Source organism: Carcharhinus amblyrhynchos, unplaced genomic scaffold (assembly GCF_965287045.1).
Source record: "Carcharhinus amblyrhynchos unplaced genomic scaffold, sCarAmb.v2.hapA scaffold_37, whole genome shotgun sequence".
Taxonomy (NCBI): Eukaryota; Metazoa; Chordata; class Chondrichthyes; order Carcharhiniformes; family Carcharhinidae; genus Carcharhinus; species Carcharhinus amblyrhynchos.
In genome coordinates, this window is record NW_027649778.1 from 10,166,353 (window position 1) to 10,194,237 (window position 27,885).

The window sequence follows — 27,885 nt, forward strand, 5'->3', positions numbered from 1 at the left end:
TTAACACATCCAAATTTTGTTGGATAGTTAGTAACAATCCAATATTAGGAGCAATTTCTTTGAATTGGTTAGAATGTGAAATGAATGGCCACAGGAAGTCATTGAGGCAAATAGCCTCAGTGCTTTCAAAAGAAAACTAGCTGAGTACATGAGGAATAGACAGATATGCTGAGGGACTAATTAAGATAGATAGAATAGGAGGAGCTACAAGTGGAATAACAGGACTGATTTGGCCTGGTCCTCTGCTGTAAATTCTATTTAATGCTGTTGTATTTACTTCTGAGTTATTTAACTTTTTTTAAAATGAACAGACTAGAAGGAAGCTCACAAAACTCCAGATATGGTCTCATCAGAATTCAATCTGGTTTTAAAACAATCTATCTGGATTTACAGCATTTGCCTGGCTATTTTCTATATTCTGTCTGCAAACAAGGTGTAAAATTCACATATATTTGAGTGTTTCAGCTATGAAGAGAGGCTGCTTAGGCTAGGGTTGTTTTCCTTGGAGCTGAGAAGGCCGGGGTGGGGTGGGGTGGGGTGGGGTGGGGTGGGGGAAACCTGATTGAGATGTACAAAATAGAGAAACATAAAGGGTTTTAAAGTTTATTTATTAGTGTCACAAGTAGGCTTACATCAACACTGCAATGAAATTACTGTGAAAATCCCCTATTCGCCACACTCCCAACGCCTGTTCTGACACACAGAGAATTTAGCATGGTCAATGCACCTGATGGGCCGAACGGTCACCTTCTGCACTATAGGAGCACTCTGGTTTCCTCCCATAGTAAAAAGTCTGACAACACCAGGTTTAAGCTTTATATGCTTTAAAGCTTTATAGCTTTATATGCTCTGTTTGAGGCCAGAACTCTCCATTCACCTGACGAAGGGGGTAACCTCGAAAGCTAGTGAGACTTAAACCTGGTGTTGTCAGACTTTTTACTGTGTTTACCCCAGTCCAACGCCAGCATAAGAACATAAGAACATAAGAAATAGGAGCAGGAGTAGGCCATCTAGCCCTTCGAGCCTGCCCCGCCATTCAATAAGATCATGGCTGATCTGTCGTGGCTCAGTTCCACTTTCCCGCCCTCTCCCCATAACCCTTAATCCCTTCTCTTATCAAAAACCCATCAACCCGCTTCTTAAAAATATTTAGCGAGGCAGCCTCCACCACTTCAACGGGCAGAGAATTCCAGAGCATTTCTCCCATAGTCCAAAGCTGTGTACATTAGATAGATTGGCCATGCTAAATTGCCCCTTGCTGTCCAGAGATGTGCAGATTAGGTGGATTGGCCATGCTAAATTGTCCCTTAACCTGCTCCTGGGCTTAGCAAGGCATTCCATCAACAGGTTCAGGCAGTGGGTGATCAAGGGGGATCATCCAACCTGACTGTCTGCCCCTCTACCGTGGCTATATTCACAGTCAGGTATACCTGGAAAAGGAGTATGCAGTGTCCGAGGGCACGGTTGATGCCTTTTGTGCCCATTGTGCACCTCAGGTACTGGGATGTATTATTGACTCCTCTAATCACATTTTAATTTGATATTTTAAGTTTTTTTTCCACTTTGATGTTTGTTTTGGGCAGTTCCCCTCTTTTTGAGTTGTCCCTAAGTTAATTTGATGTCGTTTATTTGGTTGGCACACTAAAAGAGATGCTAAATCGCCCCAAAGACATGTACAGGTTAGGTGGGATTGTCCATGCTAAATTGCCCCTTAGTGTTCAAAGATGTGTAGGTTAGGTGGGATTGGCTATGCTAAATTGCCCCTTAACGTCCAAAGATGTGTAGATTAGGGCGATTAGTGGGTTAAATATGTGGAGTTACAGGGATAGGGCCTGAATAAGATATTCTGTGAGAATTGGTGCAGACTCAATGGGCCGAATGCCGCCTTCTGTACTGTAGGGATTCTATATCTCTCAGCCAGCAAGGATCTATCTGCCTCAGCCATGAACACTCTCTCACTGGGCTGATTTTTTTTTAACTGTCCTGCTCTGATTGTCGTGACCTGGGATGAGTCAGCTGTGACTCACGTGTAGGTTGCTTTCAGCCCCCACTTGGTCCCTGCCTCCTCCTTCAGTTCCAAATCGCAATTGTCCCATTAACTCCTTGCGCTCCCCCCTCAACTCTGTCCCTGCAATATCTCCACTGCTCTGATCCCTAGTGGTTTTGATATTTGCGGGCAGCTGTTTTATTACTTGTAGTGCAGAGGTGCCCCCAGGGACTTGGAGTCACGCCAGGCTGGGAGAAAGGAGGCTGGCACCCAGTTTTTTTTTGTTTGGTGCCAAACTGTGCTTGCATTTTAAGAATTGACGAACCGCGGTGGGTACGGAGGGGAGGGAGGGAGGGAGGGAGGGAGGGAGGGATTGGAACCCTTAACCTCTCTGTGCCCTGAGTGGATTTTGGACATTTTGCAATGAAGCTTGTCAGAAAGTGGGTCACCGAGTCTGATTTGGATGCAGCCAGCCGGCTTGAGGATACAATTCGGGAGGGATATGGAGTTTTAAAACCATCTCCTATCCCCCCCTCCTTCCTTGGGGAGTGGGAGGTGCTGTAAGCAGCCGTCAGTGGAGCAGTAAAAATCAGCGAGTGGCTGCAGACTGCTGGAGGGGTGGGATCATGGCTTCTTAACTTTCTGTTTCACTTCCTGTGTGTGTGGGCTGGCTTTACTCTATATCATGTGATTTGGTGGGAGTCTCTCTCTCTCTCTCTCTCAGCTGCTCTCTCTCCCTCTCTGACAGGAACCAGTCGGCACGGATCCAGGCAGCTAGGGGCATCCCTGACAGGTAGGTAGACTGCTTTTAATGGTCTCGACCTGTTTAAGTGGAAGCTAGCATGTAGAAAGGGGAAGCGTAAAACGCTAGCACCGATGAGTTGGGCCGAACGGTCTGTTTCCCTGCTGTATTTCAGGGAATGAAGTGGCAGGGGCTCTTGTTCCTTAACTCGGCTGCTTCTTTCTAGATCTCCTAAGAGACGACTTTTGGTGGTCGTTCCCAAGCTGTGTTTGGGGGTTGTGATCAAGACTGGCCATCTCTCTCTCTCTCTCTCCCCCTCTGCTTCCTAATGCTGAGAATGGGGATTCGGGTTTCCCCATCCCATGGAGCGGGAGTTTTTTTTTAATTCTTTGTCCCAGGTTTTATTTATCACTTGCTTTGTAAGTCCAGTTTGACACATCTCCGGGAATCGGTCGAGTGGAGATATCACTTTGATGGGGGTAGGTTTAAGCTGGACAGCTTCCACCCCCATCCATGGCCACTAAGTGGAGGGGGGTGGGTGAAAGCCCGCTCTTCATGCCCCAGTAGAGGGAAGTGTCTGGCTAGTTCAGATTGTTTTATTTAGCCCCCTTCTCACTGTCTCTGAAAACCTCCAGTTTTCTGGCTGTTCTGTTTCCTGGTCTGATTGTCACTCCCTCACTATGGTTAGCACTATTCCGCTAGTTGCATTATTATGTTTTCAAGGCATCTGTATGAGTCACACTCCTGAATCTCTGGGTGATATCAGGATCTGAACATTGGGACTGAGAATCAAGCGATTTGTAATTATTGGAACTGGTGGCTGTTAACAACGGGTAGTGTATCTGTCTTTCCTGGCCTCCCTCCCCCTGTCCCGACAGGTTTTAAAGTTTATTTATTAGTGTCACAAGTAGGCTTACATTAACACTGCAATGAAGTTACTGTGAAAATCACCTAGTTGCCACAGTCCGGCACCTGTTTGGGTACAGAGGGAGAATTTAGCATAGCCAGTGCACCTGACCAGCATATCTTTCAGACTGTGGGAGGAAACGCACACAGGCACGGGGAGAACGTGTAGACTCCACACAGACAGTGACCCAAGCCAGGAATTCAACCTGGGTCCCTGGCACTGTGAGGCAGCAGCTGCCATGCTGCCCACCTCTACACCTGGGAGGGGGGGGCGGGGTCTGGCTATCTCAAAGTGCTGTAAGGCTGATGAAGAACTCCAAGTGTTAGTCACTGTTTCAAGACAAGAACTACAGGCACCCAATTTGTGCACAGCAAGCTCACACAATCAGCACTGAGACACTGTTTTAGTGATGTTGATTTGAGGTAAAAATATTGGCCAGGACAATGGGGAGAACTCCTCTCTATGGTAATATGGGATCCTTTTAATGTCCACCTCAGTGGAAAATTAGGAATATTTATTAGTGTCACACATAGGCTTACATTAACACAGCAATGAAGTTACTATGAAAATCCCCTCGTTACCACACTCCGACACCTGTTTGGGTACACTGAGGAGAATTTAGCGTAGTGAATGTGCCTAACCAGCATCTGAAGGCCCGAAAGGCCACCTTCTGCATTGTAGGGATGCTCCGGTTTCATCTCATAGTCCAAAGACGTGCAGGTTAGGTAGATTGGCCATGATAAGTTGCCCCTTAGTGTCCAGTGATGTGTAGAGGATACCAAAGCACCTGCAGGAAACCCATGTAGACATAGGGAAAACGTGCATAGTCAGTAATCCCAAGCTAGGAATTGAACCCGGTTCCCTGGTGCTGAGAGGCAGTAGTGCTAACCACTATGCCGAAGAAAATAAAGCAAAACGCTGTGGAAATCTGAAACAAAAACAGAAAATGCTAGAAAAACTCAGCATCACCATCTGTGGAGAGGAAGAACAGCATTAACCAAACATTGATTATTTTCTCTCCCCACAGATGCTGCCAGGTCTTCTGATTTTACTTTTCCAGCATTTTTTATTTTTGTTGGAAAGTTAGAGCCTTGTTTTAATGCCCATTTGACGGGCAGCACATCTGTCAGTGCAGCACTCCCCTCTATACAGCAGTTAAACATCAGCCTGGATTTTGTGCTCAACTCTCTGGGGTAGGTACTTGACCTCTCAGTGGTTTGACTAGAAGCAGGAGTTCCACCCATTGAGATATGGCTGACACCTCAGGAATCAGGTATGTTGGGGGTTAGAATTGGGGAGGGGGTCTCCAGCTTCTCGACATTCGAGTGCATATAAATGTACAGAGCTCTCAGTGGCTTGAAAGGCCCAGTGAGAAGTATGGCCTCGAGACATAAGAACATAAGAAATAGGAGCAGGAGTAGGCCATCTAGCCCTTCGAGCCTGCCCTGCCATTCAATAAGATCATGGCTGATCTGAAGTGGATCAGTTCCACTTTCCCGCTTTCTCCCCATAACCCTTAATTCCCATGTCTATCAAAAACCTATTTACCCGTGACTTAAATATATTTAGTGCAGTAGCCTCCATCACTTCAACGGGCAGAGAATTCCAGAAATTCACCACCCTTTGAGTGAAGAAGTTCCTCCTCAACTCCGATCTAAACTGCCCTGCCCTTATCTTGAGGCTGTGCCCTCTAGTCCTGCTATCCTTTCTAAGCGGAAAGAATCTCTCTACCTCTACCCTATCCATCCCTTTCATTATCTTATACGTCTCTATAAGATCCCCCCCTCATCCTTCTAAACTCCAACGAGTACAGACCCAGTCTATTTAGTCTCCCTTCATAGTCCAACCCCCTCAACTCCGGTATCAGCCTAGTGAACCTCCTCTGCACTCCCTCCAAGGCCAATATATCCTTGCACAAGTGCGGCGACCAAAACTGCACACAGTACTCCAGCTGCAGCCTCACCAGTGCCCTGTTCAGCTGCAGCAAGACCTCCCTACTTTTATATTCTATCTCCCTCATTATAAAGGCCAACATTTCATTCGCCTTCTTGAACACCTGCTGCACTTGCAGACTGGGTTTTTGTGACTTGTGCACAAGGACCCCGAGGTCCCTCTGCACAATAGCACGCTGCAGCTTTTCGCCTTTTAAATAGTAATCGCTCCTACTATTATTTCTGCCAAAGTGGATAACCTCACACTTGCTAACATTATACACCATCTGCCAGGTCGTCGCCCACTCGCTCAGCCTATCCAGATCCCTCTGCAGAGTCACACCTTTGCATCCTGGAATCTGACTGGGAATGGACAGTAGGAGTAACTAAGACTTGGCTTCACCCTGACACTTGTCATCAGGGATCACTGGGCTGGAATCTAGGTACCATGCTAAGTGACAAATCTGTATAGACCAGGAATCAGACTAAAAATCATAGAATCCCTCTACTGCAGAAGGAGACCAGTCAGCCCATCGAGCCTGCACTGACCACAATCCCACCCAGGCCTCAAACCCATAGCCCCACGATTTTACCCTGCTAATCCCCCTGACACTAAGGCAATTTAACTTGGCCAATCTACCTAACCCACACATCTTTGCAATGTGGGAGGAAACCGGAGCACCCGGTGGAAACCCACGCAGACATGGGGAGGTCGCGTGAGCTCTGTGCACACAGTCACCTGAGGCTGGAATTGAACCTGGGTCCTTGGTGCTGTGAGGCAGTTGTGCCACTGTGCTGCTTGAGGTTATCCTGGGTTGTAGGACAGGCTTATCAAGAATGTAGAGATTTCTTATTTGGTACTGTACACAGGACAGTAGGAACAAGTTAAAGGGGTAATACACTCTACTACTGCTCCAATATATAGCACAGAATAATCAGGGGAAAGAGATACTTCTGCTAGTCTTTATTCAGTAACACAGCATCCAGTGGCTGTGACAACTGAAGAGTGTGAAATGGTTGTGTCTGATCAGTGAGCTCTCTATGGCACCTGAAGCACAGTAACCCCAAGTTGCAATTGTTGAAGGGGGGGTAAGTGAGGGTGGGGGAGTCACTGCAAACTGCTCTTAGTGTTTTATGGGGAGGATAGACGAAAGAAGAGGCACGTTAACCTCTTGGTGTTGATGCTGAGGATTTAGAAGCAAGGGGACAGCAATGAGTTAATGCCATCCTTGCATGTTTACAGTGTCAAAAAGCAATACCTTCTGGTCGTAACGTCTTCCATTGTAACTCTAACTTTTACCAAGAGCTCCTCCCTTATCATTTCATCCTACAATCGGTGAAAACCTAACCTTTGTGCGTTACTGGTTTCAAGACACTTTGTTTCTCATTTATATCACAGTTTTCACAGCCTCGATATCCCAAAGTGCTTCACAGCTTTATACTTTTGAAATGTAGCCATTTGTTGTGAAGTGGGAAACGTGGCAGCCAATTTACACACAGCAAGCTCCCACAAACTGCAAAGAGATAATCAGATAATGGTTATTTTCTGTGACGTTGACTTGAGGGATAAATATTTCCGGCATCACCGGAGAGAGCTCCCCAGTTCCTTTTAGAAATTGTGCTGTGGGATCTTTTACATCCACCTGAGAGGGCAGACAGAGCCTTGGTTTAATGTTTTCACTCATCCTGGACAGTGCTGCACTCGCTTAGTAGGGTACTTGAATGTCATGCTAGATTGTGATGTTCGAGTCCATGCCATGGTTAATAATTTAGGGAGGAAGCGATCTGGCAAACTTCTTTCCAACTCCCAAAGTCAGTCAAGGAAATTCAGGTGGACTTAGAATCATAAATACCCTACAGTGCAGAAAGAGGCCTTCGGCCCATCGAATCTGCACCAACCACAATCCCGCCCAGGCCCTACCTCCATATCCATACGTATTTTACCCGCTGATCCCTCTAACCTACATATCTTAGGACAGTAAGGGGCAATTTAGCATGACCAATCAACCTAACCCACGCATCTTTGGACTGTGGGAGGAAACCGGAGTACCCAGTGGAAACCCACGCAGACACAAGGAGAATGTGCAAACTCCACGCAGACAGTGACCCGAACCAGGAATCGAACCCAGGTCCCTGGAGCTGTGAAGCAGCAGTGCTAACTACTGTGCTACCATGCCGCCCCAATATTTAATAATGTTTAATATTTTACCTGAAAGGCAATATCTCCAACAATGCAGCGCGTACCCCCACTCCCCCCAAAGTCCTGCCTGGATTCTTGTGCTCAAGTTGACATAGTGAGACTCGAACCCAGGACCTCCTGACGTTGAGATAAGAATGTTGTCCACTGCCTAGAACTACTGGGTTTGTAATCTTCTTGTTCTGATGTTCCCTTTGTGAATTGTACGGGCCTTTCTCCAGTTCATGAGGGCAATCTCAGACCCTAGGAGACATTAATTACCCCTTATTTGCTTTCAGCACCAATGGGTGAATAACCCCATTTCTTCTGTCTGTAACTTTTCACTGAGAGTTTTGAGGTCTCCAATTGGGTCAATATTTAGGAGTCATTAAAACAGAGATTGATGTAAAATAGAGAATTGGGAGAAACTGGGGTTCTTTTCTCTTGAAAGGAGAAAATAAAGGGGGTGACTTAATAGATGCCTCTAAAATTATGAAGAGGTTTGATGGGTTAGACACTGGGATGAAGTTTTCACGAGGGAAAATAAATATAAAACAGTCACTAATCAATCCACTAGGGAATTCAATGGAAACTTCGTAACTCAGACAGTAAGAGTGTAGAACTCGTCACCACAGAGAGTAAGTGAGGTAAGCAGCATAAATATATTTCAGGGAAAGTTAGGTAAGGGTGAAAAGGTAGACTGATTGGCTTATATCATATAGGACCAAAGGAAGCTTATATAGAGCAGAAAAGTCAACATTGATTCATTGGATTAAATGGCCTATTTCTCTGGGCTTTCTTTGTAATTGAGCCTGAGCTAATCTAAATTTTCTCCTTCCTTTCTAGGTGTTGAATGGTTCTGCAGACAGGGCGTGAGAAGCACAAACACCTCCCCAGCTTGTGAGACGATCTCTTGGAAGAGACCAATGGCTGCCATCAGGTGCGTAAAGTTTATTAATTAATGTCACAAGTCAGGCTTACATTAACACTGCAATGAAGTTACTGTGAAAATCCCCAAGTCGCCACACTCTGGCACCTGTTCGGGCACACTGAGGGAGAATTTAGCATGTTCAATGCACCTAACCAGCACATCTTTCAGACTGTGGGAGGAAACCAGAGCACCCAGAGGAAACCCATGCAGACGGAGAGAATGTGTAGACTTTGCACGGACAGTGACCTAAGCCAAGAATTGAAATGGAGTCTCTGGCGCTGTGAGGCAGTAGTGCTAACCACTATGCTTTGGTGCCACCCTTTAAGCAAAGATAAGAACCTTTGGCCACAGAATGTGTTCTTGTGCACAGCGGGTAAGAGCTAGCTCTGAGGAAGCCACACAAACTCGAAGCGTTAACTCCATTCCTCTCTCCACAGATGCTACCTGACCTGCTGGGCCAGTCCAGCATTTTCAGTTTTTGTTATAGACCCAGTGGTTAATGGCTACCCATTCCTGCGGGGAGGGGGGGGGGGGGGGTGCGGGGGTGTGTGGAGTGGAGTGGGGGGGGGGGGGGTGTGTGGAGTGGAGTGGGGGGGGGGGGGGGGTGTGTGGAGTGGAGTGGGGGGGGGGTGTGTGGAGTGGAGTGGGGGGGGGGGGGGTGTGTGGAGTGGAGTGGGGGTGGGGGGGTGTGGAGTGGAGTGGGGGGGGGGGGTGTGGAGTGGAGTGGGGGGGGGGGGTGGAGTGGAGTGGGGGGGGGGGGGTGGAGTGGAGTGGGGGGGGGGGGTGGGAGTGGAGTGGGGGGGGGGTGGAGTGGAGTGGGGGGGGGGGTGGAGTGGAGTTGGGGGGGGGGGGTGGTGTGTGGAGTGGAGTTGGGGGGGGGGGTGGAGGGTGGAGTGGAGTTGGGGGGGGGGGTGGGTTGGGGGGGGGGGGTGGAGTGGAGTTTTGGGGGGGGGGGTGGAGTGGAGTTGGGGGGGGGGTGTGGAGTGGAGTTGGGGGGGGGTGTGGAGTGGAGTTGGGGGGGGGTGTGGAGTGGAGTTGGGGGGGGGGTGTGGAGTGGAGTTGGGGGGGGGGTGTGGAGTGGAGTTGGGGGGGGGTGTGGAGTGGAGTTGGGGGGGGGTGTGGAGTGGAGTTGGGGGGGGGTGTGGAGTGGAGTTGGGGGGGGGTGTGGAGTGGAGTTGGGGGGGGTGTGGAGTGGAGTTGGGGGGGGTTGTGGAGTTGGGGGGGGGTGGGGGGGTTGTGGAGTGGAGTTGAGGTGGGGGGGGGGTGTGGAGTGGAGTTGAGGTGGGGGGGGGGGGTGTGGAGTGGAGTTGGGGGGGGTGGGGGGGGGTGTGGAGTGGAGTTGGGGGGGGTGGGGGGGGGTGTGGAGTGGAGTTGGGGGGGGTGGGGGGGGGTGTGGAGTGGAGTTGGGGGGTGGGGGGGGGGGTGTGGAGTGGAGTTGGGGGGGGGGTGGGGGGGGGTGTGGAGTGGAGTTGGGGGGGGGGGTGGGGGGGGGGTGTGGAGTGGAGTTGGGGGGGGGGTGGGGGGGGGTGTGGAGTGGAGTTGGGGGGGGGGGTGGGGGGGGGTGTGGAGTGGAGTTGGGGGGGGGGGTGGGGGGGCGGGTGTGTGGAGTGGAGTTGGGGGGGGTGGGGGGGCGGGTGTGTGGAGTGGAGTTGGGGGGGGGGGGGGGGCGGGGGGGTGGACGGCGGTGTTGCTTGTGCGTTTCTTGCAATCTATCCCCCCACCTGCTTCCGAACTTGCTTCATGAATGGGGCAGGGACCTTCCAGCCGAAGGTGCCAAGCCCTCCTGAGATTGCAATAACATCATTTAGATCCCAGTGGACAGACAAGACTTTCTTGGATGTCACATCTAATGATTTAAAAATCCACTAGGTGCCCCACAGTTTCAGCTATGGCTCAGTGTGGGTAGCCTCTGATCGGAAGCTTATGTGCTCAAGACAGTTTCCAGGACCTTAGCATAAAATCCAGGTTGACATGCCAATACAGTGCAGAAGGAATACTGTACTTCCGGAGGTGCTGCATTTCGGTGAGATGGTAGAGAGCGGTGAGAGCCTGTCTGCATTCTTGGATGTAACTGGATCCTATGGCACTATTACAAAAAAGAGCAAGGGAGTTCACCTCAGTGTTCTGGCCAATATTCATCTCTCGACATCACAAAAACAGATCACCCGGTTAGCATCACGTTGCTATTTTGTGGAAGTTTGCTGTGCATAAATTGGCTGCTGTAATTCCTAAATTACAGCAGCAATGACATTTTTAAAAAAGTATTTCGTTGGCTGTTAAATACTTGGGACATTCGGTGGTCATGGAAATTGCAATTTCAATGCAAGTCTTCCTTTGGGGCACAGTAGCCTGGTTGTTTTCTTACTGGGAGAAATTTCTTCAACCAGAGGGTGACAAATCCGTGGAATTTATTGCCACAGAAGGCCATGAAGGCCAAGTCACTGAGTGTATTTAAGATGGAGATAGGTTCTTGATTGGTAAGGGGCTCAAAGGTTACAGCAAGAGGTGGGAAAATGGGGTCGAGAAACATATCAGCCATGATTGAGTGGCAGAGCAGACTCAATGGGCCAAATGGCCTAATTCTGTTCTTATACTTTATGGCCTTATGGGCTAGCAAGTTGGAGCTCATAAAATCATATGCTGCCATGGCAGATTGTGAAATTAAATTCAATTTTGATTTCTTTTTAGGTAGGTAATGAAAATTAACAATGAATGTTGACAGATTGTAGCTTAAAGCCTAACTAGGTCATTTAATGTTGCTTGGGAAGGAAATCTGCCACATCTTCCTGATCCAGCCTAAACATTACATAGACTCAACATCCTCAGACCAACAAGAGTTGGTGGCCCCCATTCTGAGGTGCAGGAATCAAAGTAATAGTTTGCCTATGAGCCAGTTTCATGGTTATTCTGCAGGGTTCTGTCCTCACCAGCGTGTACAAAGTTCAGTGTGGCTCATTGGACATCAAGGAGCGGCTGGAACCAGGGATTTGTAAAGCTCCTTTAACAACACATTCCAAGGTGCTCCAGTAGTCTGTCAATCAAACAAAAAATAATACCAAGCCAAAGAAGTAAACAGGTGACCAAAAGTGGTGCATTTTAAGGAGCACCTGAAAGGAAGAAAGTGAGGTGGAGAGGTTTAAGGAGAGAATTACAAAGCTTAGGTCCTAGCTACCTGAAGGCAACGATACAAAAGCTGGGGCGAAGGAAGTGGGGAATTCAAGAAAGGCCCCAATTAGAGGAATGTTGAGTTTTGCAGGAAGTTAGAGATCGGGGAGGAACGTGGTCACGAGAGATTGGGACAAGAGGGTGGGGATTTTAACTTTGATGTATTGATGGATGGGAGTCAGTGTAGGTCAGGGAGATGGGCAAACAGGACTTGGTGAGAGTTAGAACATAAGAACGTAAGAAATAGGAGCAGGAGTAGGCCATCTAGCCCTTCGAGCCTGTCCCACCATTCAATAAGGTCACTGCTGATCTGAAGTGGATCAGTTCCACTTTCCTGCTTTCTCCCCCTAACCCTTAATTCCCCTGTCCATCAAAAACCTATCTACCCGTGACTTAAATATATTTAGGTAGTAGCCTCCACCACTTCAAGAGGCAGAGAATTCCAGAGATTCACCACCCTTTGAGTGAAGAAGTTCCTCCACAACTCTGATCTAAACTGGCACCCCCCCCCCCCCCCCTTATCTTGAGGCTGTCCCCTCTAGTCCTGCTATCCTTTCTAAGCGGGAAGAATCTCTCTACTTTATTAGTGTCACAAGTAGGCTCACACCAGCACCGCAACGAAATTACTGTGAAAATCCTCTAGTCGACTGTTAGGTACATTGAGGGAGGATTCAGCATGGTCAATGCACCGAACCACCATGGCTTTTGGACAGTGGGAGGAAACCAGAGCACCCGGATGAAACCCACCCAAGCTTGGAATCAAACCTAGGTTCCTGGTGCTATGAGGCAGCAGTGCTACCCACCGAGCTGCCCCCCTCCCCAGGACACAACAGAGTTCTGGATGAGCTGAACTTCAGAGGTGGGGTGGCTAGCCACATATGCTTTGGCACATTGAAGCATGAAAGTGATGACAGCAATAATGAGAGTTTCAACAGCTAATGAGTTGAGGTACGGACAGAGGTGAAAGCGGGCATGCTGCTGATGGAACAGGGATCGGAAGCTCAGTACTGACTCAGATAGGGTGCCAACATTGTGAAGAGTTTAGTTTGGCCTCACAGTGGCCAGGAAGAGGGATGAAATTGGTGACAAGGAAATGAAGTAAGCGGCAGGGACCAATGGCTTCTGTCTATTCAGCCATTTATTGGAGGAAGTTTCCACTCATCCATGACTGATCCTTCTCTGGTACTAGTTCTAGCACCTTAACTGAGTTACTTTGACACAGACTGGAGTCTAAGTCATAAACTGATGGCTGGGTGCACTGGAGTCTGTCATGGACTGCTTTGGTTGCCATGCTGTCGGGAGGGTGGGTTCTGTTCTCCGTGTTCTCATTGAAAGGATAGAACTTTCAAACAAGAAACCTTCTTCGTTATTCGTTGTAACTGACCTTTTTCCCTCTTTCCTTACCACTGTCCAGAACCCCAAAAACCCTAATGGGTACAACAGCGATTCACCTGATGTACTGCACTTGCTGTTCATGATGTGGTAATCTCTACCTTGGGGATACCAAACCCCGATTGGGTGACCGTTTTGCAAAACACCTCTAAGTCAGTCTGCAATTGTGACCCTGAGTTTCTGATCATTTACCACTCTAGCTCTCTGATAGCTGGCCCCTTTAACTGGGAGGGTCACGTGCAGTCAGAGTAGACCCTAGGGCTGGGTTTACATTGTGAAAGTACTCTGGTTTATTTACGAGTAGATAAATATACATTGTAGTTCATTACATACTAACTGGTTGTAAATCTTTACAATTACTGCATTCTCCTTCCTCACTCCCACTTTGTACTCTCTGCCCTTGGCTTCCTACACCAATCCAGTGAAGCTCAGTGAAAGTTTGAGGAACATCACCTTATCTTTCGAATAGGAACTTTACAACCTTCATGTGAAAAATTTTTAAAAATCGCTGAGCCTTCAAGAAAGACCCTTCAAGGGCAGTCTCAACCGGGATCTTGGGTTCATGTCACACTATTTGTAACCTCCATGACTTGCCTGGGCTTGCAACATCTCTCTTACTGTCCTGTCTGGAGACAATACACATCTCTTTAACCTCTTAATGCTGTCTCCACTCACATTGTCTGCACCTTTAAGACTTGATTGGGTGTAAAGACTCACATTCTAATCAGTATTCTGTAAACTGCCTGTGTGCCTTTATATGCCCTGTTTGTGATCAGAACTCCCCACTCACCTGACAAAGGGGCAAAACCCTGAAAGCTAGTGGCCTTTGCTACCAAATAAACCTGTTGGACTTTAACCTGGTGTTGTGAGACTTCTTACTGTGTCTCCTTGATTTTCCACAGATGCTGCCAAACCTACTGGGTATTTACAGAAATTTCTGTTTTAGAAATCTGTCCCTTTTTATTTTTTTTCATTCCCTTGTCTTCGTTTGTCCGTGGCTTTGTACTTGTTTTACAAGTTCCCTAGGTTGCGTGGAAGGGTGTGAATTGATGTGTAAACACTCTGTCTTGATTCAAAGATGCTATCTGAACCTGCTGCAGATTTTTGGCATTTTTTTGCTTTGGTTGCTGATGAACGCTTTTTGTATTTTTTATTTTGTTCAGGTTCCCACTCGGTAAAGGAGTGAAGCGGAAACGCCATGAAGATGACAGTGGCGGGCAGCCTGTGATTGAGTGTGTCCCACAATCCTTCCACTGTGGCACACTGCTTGATCTCTCGTTGTTCAAACTGCACCAGAACTGTGTGTTGGCTGAACGCAACCTACACCGCTCAGTACTGATTGCTAATACACTGCGCAGGCTACAGGCGGAGATCCACCAGGAGAGTGGCCACAGCGAGATGCCCACCAGCTGTCCGGAGCCAGCACAGCCGCCCGAGCAACCCACCAGCATTGCCAACCAGGTGGTGGCCGTCTCAAAGCCGGGAACGGAGACCACCGCTGACCTTAACAACAACCTTGCCGGGGCATCACCGCCAAGCCTCACCGAGGCGCCCTTCTGCCTCCTCTCGGGTAATGACAGCTCGCTGTCCTCCGCCATCTCCACCATCCTCCAGGACCTGGATTTTGTGGAGGACCTGAGCCCTCCGCCAGGCCAGGCTCCTCCCGAGGATGACCACCTCTTGCCGCTGAAACCAGCAAGCCTGGACCCCCGGGCAGAGCCCAGGCCTCCTGACTCTATCTTTGCAGCCTTTGAAATCGCCGACTCAGATGACTTTCTAATTGACGGTTCCCTTGATGCAATTTTTGAGGATATTGACACCTCCATGTATGATGTCCAGCAGGGCTTTCCCAGCGGGGCCTGTTCCACCAGCCAGCCCATCAAACCTACACGAAGCTCCCCTTCAACAAAGGCCCACAACAGCCGGACAGACTTTACTGAGCTGGAGAATCTGATGGACCTCCTTGTCGGTTGATGGTCCGCGCAGGGGACTTTATTCCCTTATGAAGACTTTGAAACATTAAATAGTGTTTCCCGAAACCTGCAACACTTGCACAATAACTCTCTGGGCTACTGTTCCACCCCCTTTCTATCTATCTTTCTCGCTGCAGAGTTTTCTAGTCTTGAAACACTTCTGTAGAGTCCTAACTTTAAAGCCATTGGGATCCATGCTTTCTTCTGATGGCATCCAACATCTGCTGGCAGGCGTTTTGTTCATGTACTATGTCTATATGGTTGAAGCGATATTTGTGCAAAGGGGGGAGAAGGAATACAAGGTTATGCTGATTGTATGAGATGAAGTTCAGTGGGAGGAAGTTTGTGTGGAGCACAAACACTGGCATGAGCTAGTTGGGCTGAATGGCCTGTTTCTGTGCTGTAATATTCCTTATAGCCCTGAAGAGAGGGTGCGATCCTCTGTGCCTGATGTGGAGATGCTCGCAGTGAATAGAAGTTCCTCTGAGCTGCAGAAACACAACACAGACTAACCTAGTTGTGTCTCAGCATTACGGTTGTGGGGGGAAAGGATCACTAGGTAATGAGATTAACTGGTGTTTCCCAAAACCTGCCACACTTGCACAATAATGCTCTGGGCTACTGTTCCACTTCCTTTCTATTTCTCTCTCTCTCTCTCTCTCTCTGCAGAGTTTTCTGGCCTCTAAACACTTCTGTAGAGTCCTCACTTTAAAACCACTGGGAGTATGCTTTTCTTCTGAGGGCAAGATGGCAACCAGCTGGCAGATGTTTTGTGCATGTAACGTGCCTACACTGCAATACTTCAAGGAGGCATCGCTTTCTCAAAGGCAACTGAGGTTGGGCAACAAATGCTGGCTAAGCCAGCGATGCTCTCATCCCATGAAAGAATTGAAAAATTCCATCCCTTTATTTCTAATGCCTGGTTAGAGCTTACGTGCTCTCTTTTGCCCTTCTAAAGGCTCTGACTATTTCTGGGATGGCAGCTCAAGCTTGGCGGACGCTGATTATTTTCCCACTGCACAGTCTGAGGTATTCAGGCAGATTGTAAGTCCTTCTGTTATCAAACTCAACCCAGGGCTTCAGAGTGGCCACTCGTTCTTAGATATCATCTCGAGTTTGAACTTTCTGTATCTATGTTAATGTGAAGATTATATATATATATTTGTTCTCCTGCATGCCTAAGTTAATCCTGGACGGTAACATGTAGCTTGATAACTTTGGCTCACGGGCCTAGGTGCAGAAGCTAAGCCATTTTGATTTATTTCTCATAGGTTTTTTTCCTCTCTGCTGAAGGTGCTGATTCTCTCAGGGATATGGTTTCCACAATCCCTGATTCTCCCAAGGGTACAAGGTTCTGCAGGATCTGACCCTGATCCTCCCTAGGATATGAGGTTCCATAGGCCCTGATCTCCTCCTGGGGTATGGTTTCCACAATCCCTGATTCTCCCAAGAGTTTTGCAGGCCCTGGTCTCCCCCTAGGCTACGAGGTTCCACAGATCCTGATTTACCCTAGGCCATGAGGTTCCACAGGCCCTAACTGTTTATCCTCCTTTCCTTTGGGATTATTCACCATGTTCACCTCTTCCCTGTTGCTGATTTTTTTTTTGACTATGATGGCTTTGTAACTTTTCAATGCAGTAACTTTAATGTAAAATGGACATTCATCATGCCATTTCCATGATGGAGGTGGTATGGGTGCAGACTGTCCCTGGCACACACTGCAGGCAGAGTGTGCCAGTTTTGAACTTCATGACCAAGGGAGGTCCACTCATTTATTTATTGAGCAGTCAAGCAAGATCTTGGAGGATCTTGGAGATTTAGAGGATGTAAAGGAACAGAAGCCACCAGAGACTGAGGACAGGCACCAAAGGATCATGGAAGCATTACTGTGAAGCTGGGGTTTGTTCTATTGTTCTCCCCTCTCCTCTGCCCTAGGTCAGTTCATAAGTGGATCATTCAGGTCCTGATTTCTTCCATGCCTGTATTTTATCAGCATTAACTCATAATTAAATGACATTGTGCCGCTTTTGAGCTTAACAGAATTAATTTAAGAACAATAAACCTTTTCCTTTTGATGTTTGCTGTGCTGTTTCTCTGACTCCTGTCAGTTATTGAGTGTGGTGGTGAGGTCTCTCTGAGCGTGCCCACATTCAGTGATTTTTCACAGTAAACTCCAGATGGGCTGAACTCTAAAGTTTAAGAAGTTTATTTAATTAGTATCACAAGTAGGCTTACATTTACACTGCACTGAAGCTACTGTGAAAATCCCTAGTCACTCCGGTGCCTGTTCTGATACACTGAGGGAGAATTTAGCGTGGCCAATGCACCTAACTAGCACGTCTTTCAGACTATGGGAGGAAACTGGAGCACTTGGAGGAAACCCACACAGACACTAGGAGAATGGGCAGAATCCACACAGACAGTGATGCAAGGCTGAGAATCGAACCTGGGTCCCTGGCACTGAGGCAGCAGTGCTAACCACTGTGCCATCGTGCCTACACTTGGTGGGGGTGAGGGTCGTTATATAGCCCCCTGTGCACTACAACAGTAAAGAGGGATAGAGAAAGATTTACATGGGCAAAGACCATGGAAAATAATTACTATTTTGTATGTGTCTAGAGTCCAGAATCAAAGTACAGAAATGTATTCCTTCACGGAGGCTGATGGGCTGAAGAATTCATTCTTCCTGTAGAATTGACTTCCATGATGAGATAGTCACGCAAAGAAAAATCACCCTTGCAGGTTGATGGTATAAAAGTTCTGGTCAAAATAGTGTAGTTGGGAATAAACGTTGCAACCTGGACAGAACCTCTTTGGTTTAGATTAGCTGGATTAACCATTACTAAATTGCTCCTAGTATCCCAAGATATGTAGAATTAGCATGGTCAATACATGAGATTATGGGGATAGGGTCTGGATGGGATGCTCAGTGGGAGAGTTGTTACAGACTGGATGGGCTGAATGGTGTCTTTCTGCACCATAGGGATTCTATGATTTTATGCTGCTTCCAGATGGATGGAAAGATGGCAGATTGAGCTTTGCAGTATAGCTGGCTCTCAGATGGAGGTTCATGCCACAACTCCAGTCTTCCTGTGAGGCCACACTATTTGGGCTGTAGGGTGGCCTGCTCCCAGTCTTTGACTACGTTGGCTTGAAGGACACAACTGTGCTGTGGTCCTCATGCAGAGCTCCACTTTTCAGATACTGTCCAGTATTGTGCCCAGGGTTTGGGAGTGCAGGGGTGCCACAAGGACACCACTGTGCAGTGGTACTTAGGCAGAACTCTCATTTTGACCTGGGGTAGGCTGTGAGGGGAGGGTGGGAATGCAGAACAGAAGGGAAGGATGGGGGCAGGGGGGGGGGCAATGGGGAAGAAAGGCTGTGTAGGGGCACAATGGAAGGGGAGGGGGTGACAGGGAACAATGGAAGGCACAGAGTAGTCCTAGAATTGGGAACTGGAGCTCAACAAGGGTATATGAAACAATGACAAGGCAGGGGCAAAGGGCTAGCAGATGTTTGAATAGAAAAGGATGCATGTAGACTCTGGAATAGGGAGGGGGAGTTATTGATGTGATTCAGAGGAATAGGTTGTACAGAGCCTTAAAAGTGAGAGGGGGGTGTAGTTTGGGAAGGGACACAGTGGTCCTGAGTCATCAGGGCAATGGGAACTCTGAAAGTCCCAAACCCTACATCTGTAGCTTGCAGTCAGAATCTCCTGTAGCCGTGGTGGAACACAGAGAGTAGAAGCAGTCTAGGTCCTATACGGAAAGGAGTCAGAGCACAGGGACTATGTGGACCTCACAGTTAGCAGTCAGAGATAGGAGGCAGTCCAAGGGTACCCGGGGCATGCTACAGGAGGAATCATTGGGTGTACCCCAGCTACAGGGAGAGGCAAGGGATGTGTGCTTGTGTTCCAGAGGCAGAAAGCACAGCTTGGTTTATAGGGCTGCCCCTCAGTCGCTGTCCTTGGGCATAGCTATCTGTATGTTGGGCTGCAGATGGAATGGAAATGGTAACTGAAGGCATCTGCAGTATAGATTGAAAACACATAATAAACGTGAGGTGAAGATTTCCTGGGGAGGGGGTTCACCTCGGTGGGTGACCATACACTACTGCCACTATTTGGGGATGGATACAGATCCAACTGATAGGCTCGGTGGGGAAAAAGTCCATCACAAAAACTATGGGATGAGTTAGTTGGGGGAGTTTGGAGAACCACAGGAGGGAGCTCTCTTCACATCATGAGGTTCCAGATATACATCTGGTATGCGGTCTGTGACAGAAGGAGTGTCAGATTCCATTTCAAAGTAATAGTGAAGAAGAACCATCTTGCTGGGCCACAGTAAACGTGCTGTGTCAAATCGAAAGTACCAGTCTGATCGGGTGATATCTGAGGTAGTGTGGGCAGAGCACACCACTAGTCTAAAGAGCCTTTTCTGGGATGCCCATTAATTTGTGGGCGCTACAAGCGTGAACAGGAGTCTGCTTAGAGAGAAAGAAAGAAGACCTCCGTGGGAAGCAAGCTACTGAAAGCCAATGCCTTCATTAGTGCTATTAAAGGGACGCTCAGAATCACTATTGCTATATCTAAAGTGTAACACAGGAATTAAGAATTCATTACTGTAAAACTGGGGTTTGTTCTATGATGCTCAAGAGTAATTATGTGGAGATACCAGCGTTGGACTGGGGTAAGCACAGTAAGAAGTCTCACAAAACCAGGTTAAAGTCCAAAAGGTTTATTGGGTAGCAGAAGCTTTCGGAGTGTCGTTCCTTCATCAGGTTCACCTGAAGAAGGATCGACACTTTCAAAGCTTGTGCTACCCAATAAACCTGTTGGACTTTAACTTGGTGTTGTGAGACTTCTTACTACATTCAAGAGTAACATAGGAATTAAGAATTCCACATTTGTATTGTTCATGGCACTTCATCAATGAGGGCTGTCCGGTGGCACAGTGGTTGGAGATATATTGGCCGCTCCTTCACTGTCGCTGGGTCAAAATCTGGGAACTCCCTCCCTAACAGCACTGAGGGTATACCTACAGCATAGGGACTGTAGCAGGTTCAAGAAGGCTGGACCTACCTAGGGATGTCATGTGAAAGAATGGGGGGGGGGGGTGCAGGCGGGAATGTCAGCTAGCGTCTGCAGGGAGGTAATATTGTGAGATATGGAAGCATACTCTTCCGCCGGGAAAAAGATACAAAAGTCTGAGAACACCTACCAACCGACTCAAGAACAACTTCTTCCCGCTGCCATCAGACTTTTGAATAGACCTGGCTCATATTAAGCTGAGTTTTCTCTACACCCTAAGCTGTAACATGCTATTCTTCACCCTCTCCTTTCCTCCTCTCCTATTTACCCTATGAACAGTATGTTTTTGTCTGTTCGGCGTGCAGGAAGCACTACTTCTCACTACATCCCAATGCATGTGACAGTGATAAATCAAAATCAAAGTGTGGACGGTTGGAGGGGTAGAGGGGACTGGACCAATGGGGATAAAATGGAGTCGAGAGGAAACAGGCGGCGTGGGGAAGTGTCCTACCCAGTGCCAGTAGAGGGCAGTGAGACACTGTGGGGCGTTCCCAGTCCCCTGAACAGGAAATGAACACACGTGAAAATCTTTATTTCAGCTGCTGTTGGGGGACGCAGAGAGCGTGTGAAAGTATGAAATGCGCTTACTGTTGGTGCTGATGGTCGAACAATGAACGCGAATCAGGCGGCCTTAGATATCTCCTCCAAGAACCCACAGGATGACTTTGAGATTATACAGAGAGTCGGCGGAGGCACCTATGGGGAGGTTTACAAGGTAAGACCCAGGAATGGTCCGGGCTGCAGTGCAACTTTCAGGGTGATGCATGCTGAGGAAGTCTCCAGGACATACTGTAGCTTGATTATTGAAATAATCTGGGCTGCATGGACTCAGTGACAGGGATTGTCGATCTCTCAGATGGTACATTTGAAATGACAGCCTCTACCTTGCAAAGTCTTGTGTTGAAGCGTCTGGTTGAGTTCCACTCTACTCGGATATGACAGCGCTTGTCTGCTGCCCGTGTTCTAACTCATATCAAGTCCTACTCACCCATCATCTCCTCTGCTCCGCTCCCCTACACTGTCCGTCGAATCACTCACGCTGCTTTTAAATTCTCACATTTCAGTTTGTTTCCCTCCCTGGTCTTGTTTCCCCCCCTTCCCTCCCAGCCCCATAGCCTTTGCATATCTCTGCACTCCTCAAATTCTGGCCTCCTGAACATCCCTTATTTAATTTGCCTCACCTTTGACAATCAACCCTAAACTCTGGAATCCCCTCCCTAACCCTCCCACCCCTCTATCTCTCTCCTCCTTCCTGGACGCTCCTTGAAACCTTCCTTTGACCAAGATTTGGCCATCGTTCCTATGTGGCTTATTGTCATTAGGCAGCACGGTGGGATCCGGGTTCAGTTCTACCTCGGGTGACTGTCTGTGCGGAGCTTGCACGGTCTCCCTGTGGGTTTCCTCCAGGTGCTCCGGTTTCCTCCCATACTCCAAAGATGTATGGGTTAGGTGGATTGACCATGCTAAATTGCCCTTAAGTATTGGAGGGTTAGCAGGTTAAATATGTGGGGTTACGGGGATAGGATTTGAATGGGATTGCTGTCAGTGCAGGCTTGATGGACTGAATTGCCTCCTGTAAGGATTCTATGATTGTAAATCTTTTGTCTGATAACATTCCTGGTTAAGTGCTTTGGGGTATTTTACTGTATTCAATTTTATGGCAGAATACAAGTCGTTGTGGTTGATCTCTCATTCAAACTTGAGGAAGGAAGTTTTATCTATTGGGTGTGTTTCAGATCAAGCATTCTCACACACTCACAGAAGCACAGGCAAAAACGGTTTCATAAAGCACAGGTTTTTAAGTGGAGTAACATCCAGCACCTGGGGTTAGTCAAGACAGTTCCTGTAAAAGCTGTGAGGGCCCTCACAGTCGTTCAGCTTGTTCTGAATTCCCACGGTGTGATGGGCTGACCAGACCTGCCTGCTGCAAGGGGATAGCTTGTGAGGCCGGCGTGACTGAAAGCAGAATGGGTTGGCAAAACCGTAATAGCTGTGGGGAAAAGTGACTGAAGAGGGGAAAAGATGGAGATGGTCAGGGGTTTCCTGCGAGATTCATAGTTCCTCACGCTCCTTCTCTCCTCTCCCTTACCCAAACCCTGACCCGAAGCAGAATACCCAAATGTGAGTGGGGATGTGTGGATGCACATTTGGTGTTGAGGCTGAAATGGGGGGGGGGGGGGGAGGGGCAAGGGAAAGAGGGACAGGGAGGTTGAGGGGACAGGTTGAGTTGAAACAGGTAGAGGGAGGATGAGGAAGGAGGAGGGATAGGGAGATTGAGGGCACAGGTTGGGGACAGGAGATGTAGGGAGGTCAGGGGAGAGGGTAGGGAGAGGGTAGGGACAGGTGGGATCGGGAGTTTTGAGGAAGGTTTTAGGTGCAGGAAGGATGGAGAGGTTGAGTTGAAAGAGACAGAGGGACGATGGAGCAAGAGGAGGCATAGGGAGGGTTTGGGATGGAGGGACAGGGAGGTTGAGGGGAGAGGGTAGGGACAGAAGAGAAGGGAGGTTAGGTGAGAAAAAGGGATAGAAGAGAAAGGGAGGTTAGGAGAGAGGTAGGGACAGAAGAGATAGGGAGGTTAGGGGAGAGGGTAGAGGCAGGAAAGATTGGGAGGTTAGGTGAGAGGGTAGAAACAGGAGCGATAGGGAGGTCAAGGGAGAGGGTGGGGACAGAAGAGATAGGGAGGTTCAGGGAGAAGGTAGGACAGGAGAGTTAAGGAGGTTAGGACGGAAGGTAGGGGCAGTGGGGATGGGGAAGTTGAGTTGAAAGAGGTAATGAAAGGATGGGAAAGAGGGGAGATGGGTAGAAAGGATAGGGGAGAGAGTGGGAGGAGGGAAGATGGAGAAGGAGGCAATGAGGAGTAGGGATAAATTAGTGTGCACCACTACCAAAATTAAAATAGACTTGCAGTATTGGTAGAAATAAATGTCAGTGATCCCTTCACTTCCTCATTTAGTGAGGGAAGTGAGGAGTCAGATGTAGGGTGGGTGTGAATTATTCAGTAATCTGCGCCATCAGTGCCAGATGCTACCCGTTTAGACTGGTTCTGTTGTGGGAGCTATCTCACTTCATGCTGATTCCATTGCACCAGTGTGAAGTTCAGGTGTCATGGGTCATGAAGTGGCCTTTAGCCCCTTGGAGAATCCTCTTTGGGAACAGAAGGTCACAGTGTCCAGTCATTCTGGGCCTTTAACTTCACCAAGTAGTTGCTTCTGTCCAGATAAACTTTTTTTATTTGATTCTTTCATGGGATGTTGCTGATGTTAGCTAGGTCAGCATTTTATAGCCCATCCCTAATTAACCTTGAAAAGTGCAACTAACGGTCCCTCCCTCCTAAGCTGGGGTTTGTTCATCATGTCAGGCCTACCTGTTCCTTCATTTTCTAAACCACTTCACCTCACGGCCTTACTTCTTTCTTTCAAATACGGCATGTTATATGACACCACAAACTGCTTTACAGATGGCAAAGGATCTGTTTTTGATGATGTTGGTCAAGGTATGAAAACTGGCCAGGACACCCTTCCTTAAAATTGCCAGGGAGTCTATTCTGTCCACCTGAGAGAACGAGCGGAGCCTCGTTTTAATATGCCTTCCAAAGCACAGAATCTCCAACATTGCAGCATCCCCTCAGTACTGGGAGTGTCAGCCTGGATTACATACTCAGGTCTCTGAAGCTGGACTTGAACCCACAACCTTCTGCCTCAGTGGCAAGATTGCTATCCCCAATGCCAAGACTGACACCCAGAAAGCACAGATTCCCAGAAGGGAGTTAAACAGCTGGAGAAGGGCAGCCAAAGTGTCCTTAAAGGTCTTACCGACCTGGGGTCTCCAGGAATTGAGGCTGAACCGCAAGGGGACTGCTGTGTGAAACATTTGAAGAAAGCACTTTTGCTTATTAATTTATGGATACTGGGGATGTTTGATTGAGAGTTAAGAATCATCTGATTGGTCAGTAAAGTGACTGAGATCCATTTGGCTTCCAGAAGAATGGACATGTTAAGCAACCAGTTATGGCAGTGAGGGGGTGGGGCATGTGGGAGCAGAAAGTCACGTGATGAAACATCCATCTAGAGTTTTCGATCCAAAATTGGCTGCGAGGTAGGAACGTAAGAACATAAGAACATAAGAAATAGGAGCAGGAGTAGGCCATCTAGCCCTTCGAGCCTGCCCCGCCATTCAATAAGATCATGGCTGATCTGTCGTGGCTCAGCTCCACCTTCCCGCCCTCTCCCCATAACCCTTAATCCCCTCTCTTATCAAAAACCCATCAACCCACGTCTTAAAAATATTTAGCGAAGCAGCCTCCACCACTTCAACGGGCAGAGAATTCCAGAGATTCACCACCCTTTGAGTGAAGAAGTTCCTCCTCAACTCTGTTCTAAACCGCCCCCCCTTTATCTTGAGGCTGTGCCCCCTAGTCCTACTGTCTTTTTTGAGTGGGAAGAGTCTCTCCACCTCTATCCTATCCATCCCATTCATCATCTTATACGTCTCAATGAGATCTCCCCTCATTCTTCTAAACTCTAACGAGTACAAGCCTAGTTTATTCAGCCTCTCCTCATAGCTCAACCCCCTCAACTCCGGTATCAGCCTAGTAAACCTCCTCTGCACTCCCTCCAAGGCCAAAATATCTTTGCGCAGGTGCGGCGCCCAAAACTGCACACAGTACTCCAGCTGCGGCCTCACCAATGCCCTGTACAGCTGCACAGGATAATGACTGGGAGTGTTTCCAGTGGGGTTTGACAGGGCTCCATGTTGGGCCTTTGCTATTTGTGGTGTACATTCATGATTTGGAGTCTATCAATGCTGGTCAGGTGGGCAGGGCAGTGGCAAATGGAATTCAACCTGCAAAAATGTGAGGTAACGCACTTGGGGAGGGCTAATAAGGCAAAGGATTGCACTATGAATGGTGGAACTTTAAAAAGTACTGAAGGTCAGAGGCACCTTGGAGTGCATCTCCACAGATCCTTGAAGGTGGCAGGGCAGGTAGATAAGGTGGGTAAGAAGGCATATGGGATACTTGCCTTTATTAACCAAGACACAGAATACAAGAGCAGGTAGATCATATTGGAACTGTATTAAATGTTAATTAGGCAGCAACTGGAGTACTGTGCACAGCTCTGGCCACCCCATTATAGGAAGGATGCGATTGCACTGGAGAGGGCGCGGAAGAGATTTGCCAGGATGCTGCCATGGCTGAAGGGCCTGAGCTATGAGGGAAGATTGGATCAGCTGGGGCTATTTTCCTTGTAGCGGTGAAGATTGAGAGGGGACCTGATAGAGGTGTATAAGTTTATGAGGAGCATAGATAGGAAGGCATTTTTTCTCCATTAGTAGGGGGTCTATAACCAGGGGACATAAGTGTAAGATAAGAGGTAGGAGGCTAAGAGGGAGTTGAGGAGAAACCTTCTCACCCAGATGGTGGTTGGAGTCTGGAACTCACCGCCTGAAAGGGTAGTTGAGTCAGGAACTCTCGTAACAATTAAGTATTTAGATATTCACTCGCGCTATAATAACCTCCAGGGCTATGGTCCAAGGACCGGAAAATGGGATTAGTATAGTCAAATCTTTGATGGATGTACACAATGGACCAAATGGCCTCCTCCGTGCTGTAAATATCTATGGATCTATAAAGCATGTGGGGGCACAAGGCTTCACTGTACTGACTGATCCCCACAAGATGAGGGCCGGGAAACCAAGCACACTTTCCATTTTCATTCTTTTTTTTTAAAAGTTCCTTTATTTTCAAATGAACCAACTCAACTCTAAAGAGTAGCAGACATTAACGGTGAGTCTGATTTTTAAAAAGAAAGTTCACATTTAGGTTTTTTTTGAACATTAACCCTTAATTAATTTCATAGCCGCAATTCTCAGCCGCTGGATACTGCAAATACTCAAGGGGCTGAATGGCCTACTCATGTTCAGTGTAACATGTTTGAGGGGCTGAATGGCCTATTCCTGTTCAGCGTAACATGCTTGAGGGGCTGAATGGCCTACTCCTGTTGTTCACGGATTTAAGCAGTTGAATGGCCTGATGGCTGTTCCCATGTTAATAGCTACGAGAGGCTGAATGAACTATTCCTGTTCAGCGTAACAGGTTTAAGGGGCTGAATGGCCTCCTCCTGTTTCTCTGCAACAGGCTTCAGGGGCTGAATTGTCTGCTCCTGATACTTGGTAACAGGTTTGAGGATCTAGGTGGCCTACTTTTGTTCCTGTAGCTTAAGAAGCTCGAAGAGTTTCTGATGTTGTGGAATAGGATCGAAGGGCTGAGCGGCCAACTGTTCCTTTCCTTATGTTCGAAACGCATTATTATTAAAATGGCCTTACAAACTCATAAAAGTGGTTTATAAATATGACACTGTAACCGCAATTAAAGTTTCCCCTTTGAGAAGCATGGAGCCATGCCCCCAGAGGATGCTGCAGACACACGAGCTCTGTTAAAATGCACAAGTGTTTCCTCTCACTGGCCACGGCAGCTCGCACTTCATCACTTCTGTCAAAAGCTGCAGAACATTCCGGTAAACCCTGCTGAAGTTTCTTTTCAAACACGTGCAGGTGCCTTTGTAAGAGTTTTCTGGGAGACTCTGAGCTATCTGGTTTATAAAACTGCGGCTGATTGTTGTTGTAAAGCAGGATGAGTTTAAAGATAAAATATTCTCCTGCTGTCCCTTTCCACTTTGCTTCTCTCTCTGCTCTGCCAAAGGTGTTTCCCTCTGACTGGGGTACAGCCTCAGGGACAATGACGACTCCTGGGGTACAGTTCCCAGAGCCCTGACTGTTACTGAAGGGCTTCTGCTCTGTCCTGTCTCTTGGAAGACTTTGTTAAACTGAAGCCTCTGGGTGCGATTCTCCCATGTCATCCCCCAACACTGCCAGCGAGAATGGAGAATTTGACACTCAACGCAAACTCCATTGTCTGCAGTGGCACTGGAGAATCCCAGCCACGGACGAGGCCAGAGATCTTCAATGCTTGACTTCCCTCTCATGTGGCTGTAAAAGATTCTACAGCACCGTTTTGAAGAAAGGTGTCCTAGCCAATATTTATCCCATTAAACAGGTAATAGTTTATCTGATTCTTGCCATATTGCTGTTGTGGGATCATGCTATGCACTAAATGGCTGCCCTCTGACTCATATTGCCACAGCGACCACACTTCAAAAGTACTTAATTGGCTGTAAGGTGCTTTAGGATGTCCTGACGTTGCGAAAGGCGCTATATAAATGCAAGTCCTTTTAGGTGTATGTGAAGCTTTTACTAATTATGATATAGTTATGATGTGGAGATGCTGGTGTTGGACTGGGGTGGGCACAGTAAGAAGTCTCACAACACCAGGTTAAAGTCCAACAGGTTTATTTGGAGCCACGAGCTTTTAGAGCGCTGCTCGTTCCTCAGGTGACTCTCACTCACCCGATAAAGGAGCAGTGATCTGAAAACTCGTGATTCCAATTAGATCTGTTGGACTTTAACCTGGTGTTGTGAGACTTTTTACTGTGATAGACATGATGTGGAGTTGCTGGCGTTGGCCTGGGGTAGGCACAGTAAGTAGTCTCACAACACCAGTTTAAAGTTCAACAGCTTTGTTTGGTAGCACAAGC

At 47.9% G+C, this 27,885-nt stretch overlaps 2 protein-coding genes across 4 annotated transcripts in view; both read left to right on the forward strand.

The window, feature by feature from the left end:
• LOC145362159 (SERTA domain-containing protein 1-like) overlaps nt 1-15,205 on the forward strand; it is a 34,064-nt gene extending 18,859 nt beyond the window's left edge. Inside the window, exons 2-3 of the mRNA XM_080218207.1 lie at nt 8,590-8,683; nt 14,395-15,205. Of these exons, the coding sequence (XP_080074333.1) occupies nt 8,590-8,683; nt 14,395-15,205 (905 nt within the window). The remainder of the gene's footprint in view (nt 1-8,589; nt 8,684-14,394) is intronic.
• The window catches only part of LOC145362126 (mitogen-activated protein kinase kinase kinase kinase 5-like), a 166,398-nt gene that overhangs the window by 6,825 nt on the left and 131,688 nt on the right, over nt 1-27,885 (forward strand). For 2 of the 3 annotated variants that reach the window (XM_080218178.1, XM_080218180.1), the window contains exons 2-4: nt 2,736-2,780; nt 8,590-8,683; nt 20,833-21,008. In XM_080218178.1, the coding sequence (XP_080074304.1) occupies nt 20,904-21,008 (105 nt within the window). In that variant the 5' untranslated portion in view covers nt 2,736-2,780; nt 8,590-8,683; nt 20,833-20,903. The remainder of the gene's footprint in view (nt 1-2,735; nt 2,781-8,589; nt 8,684-20,832; nt 21,009-27,885) is intronic. The other variant, XM_080218179.1, reaches the window with a different exon arrangement.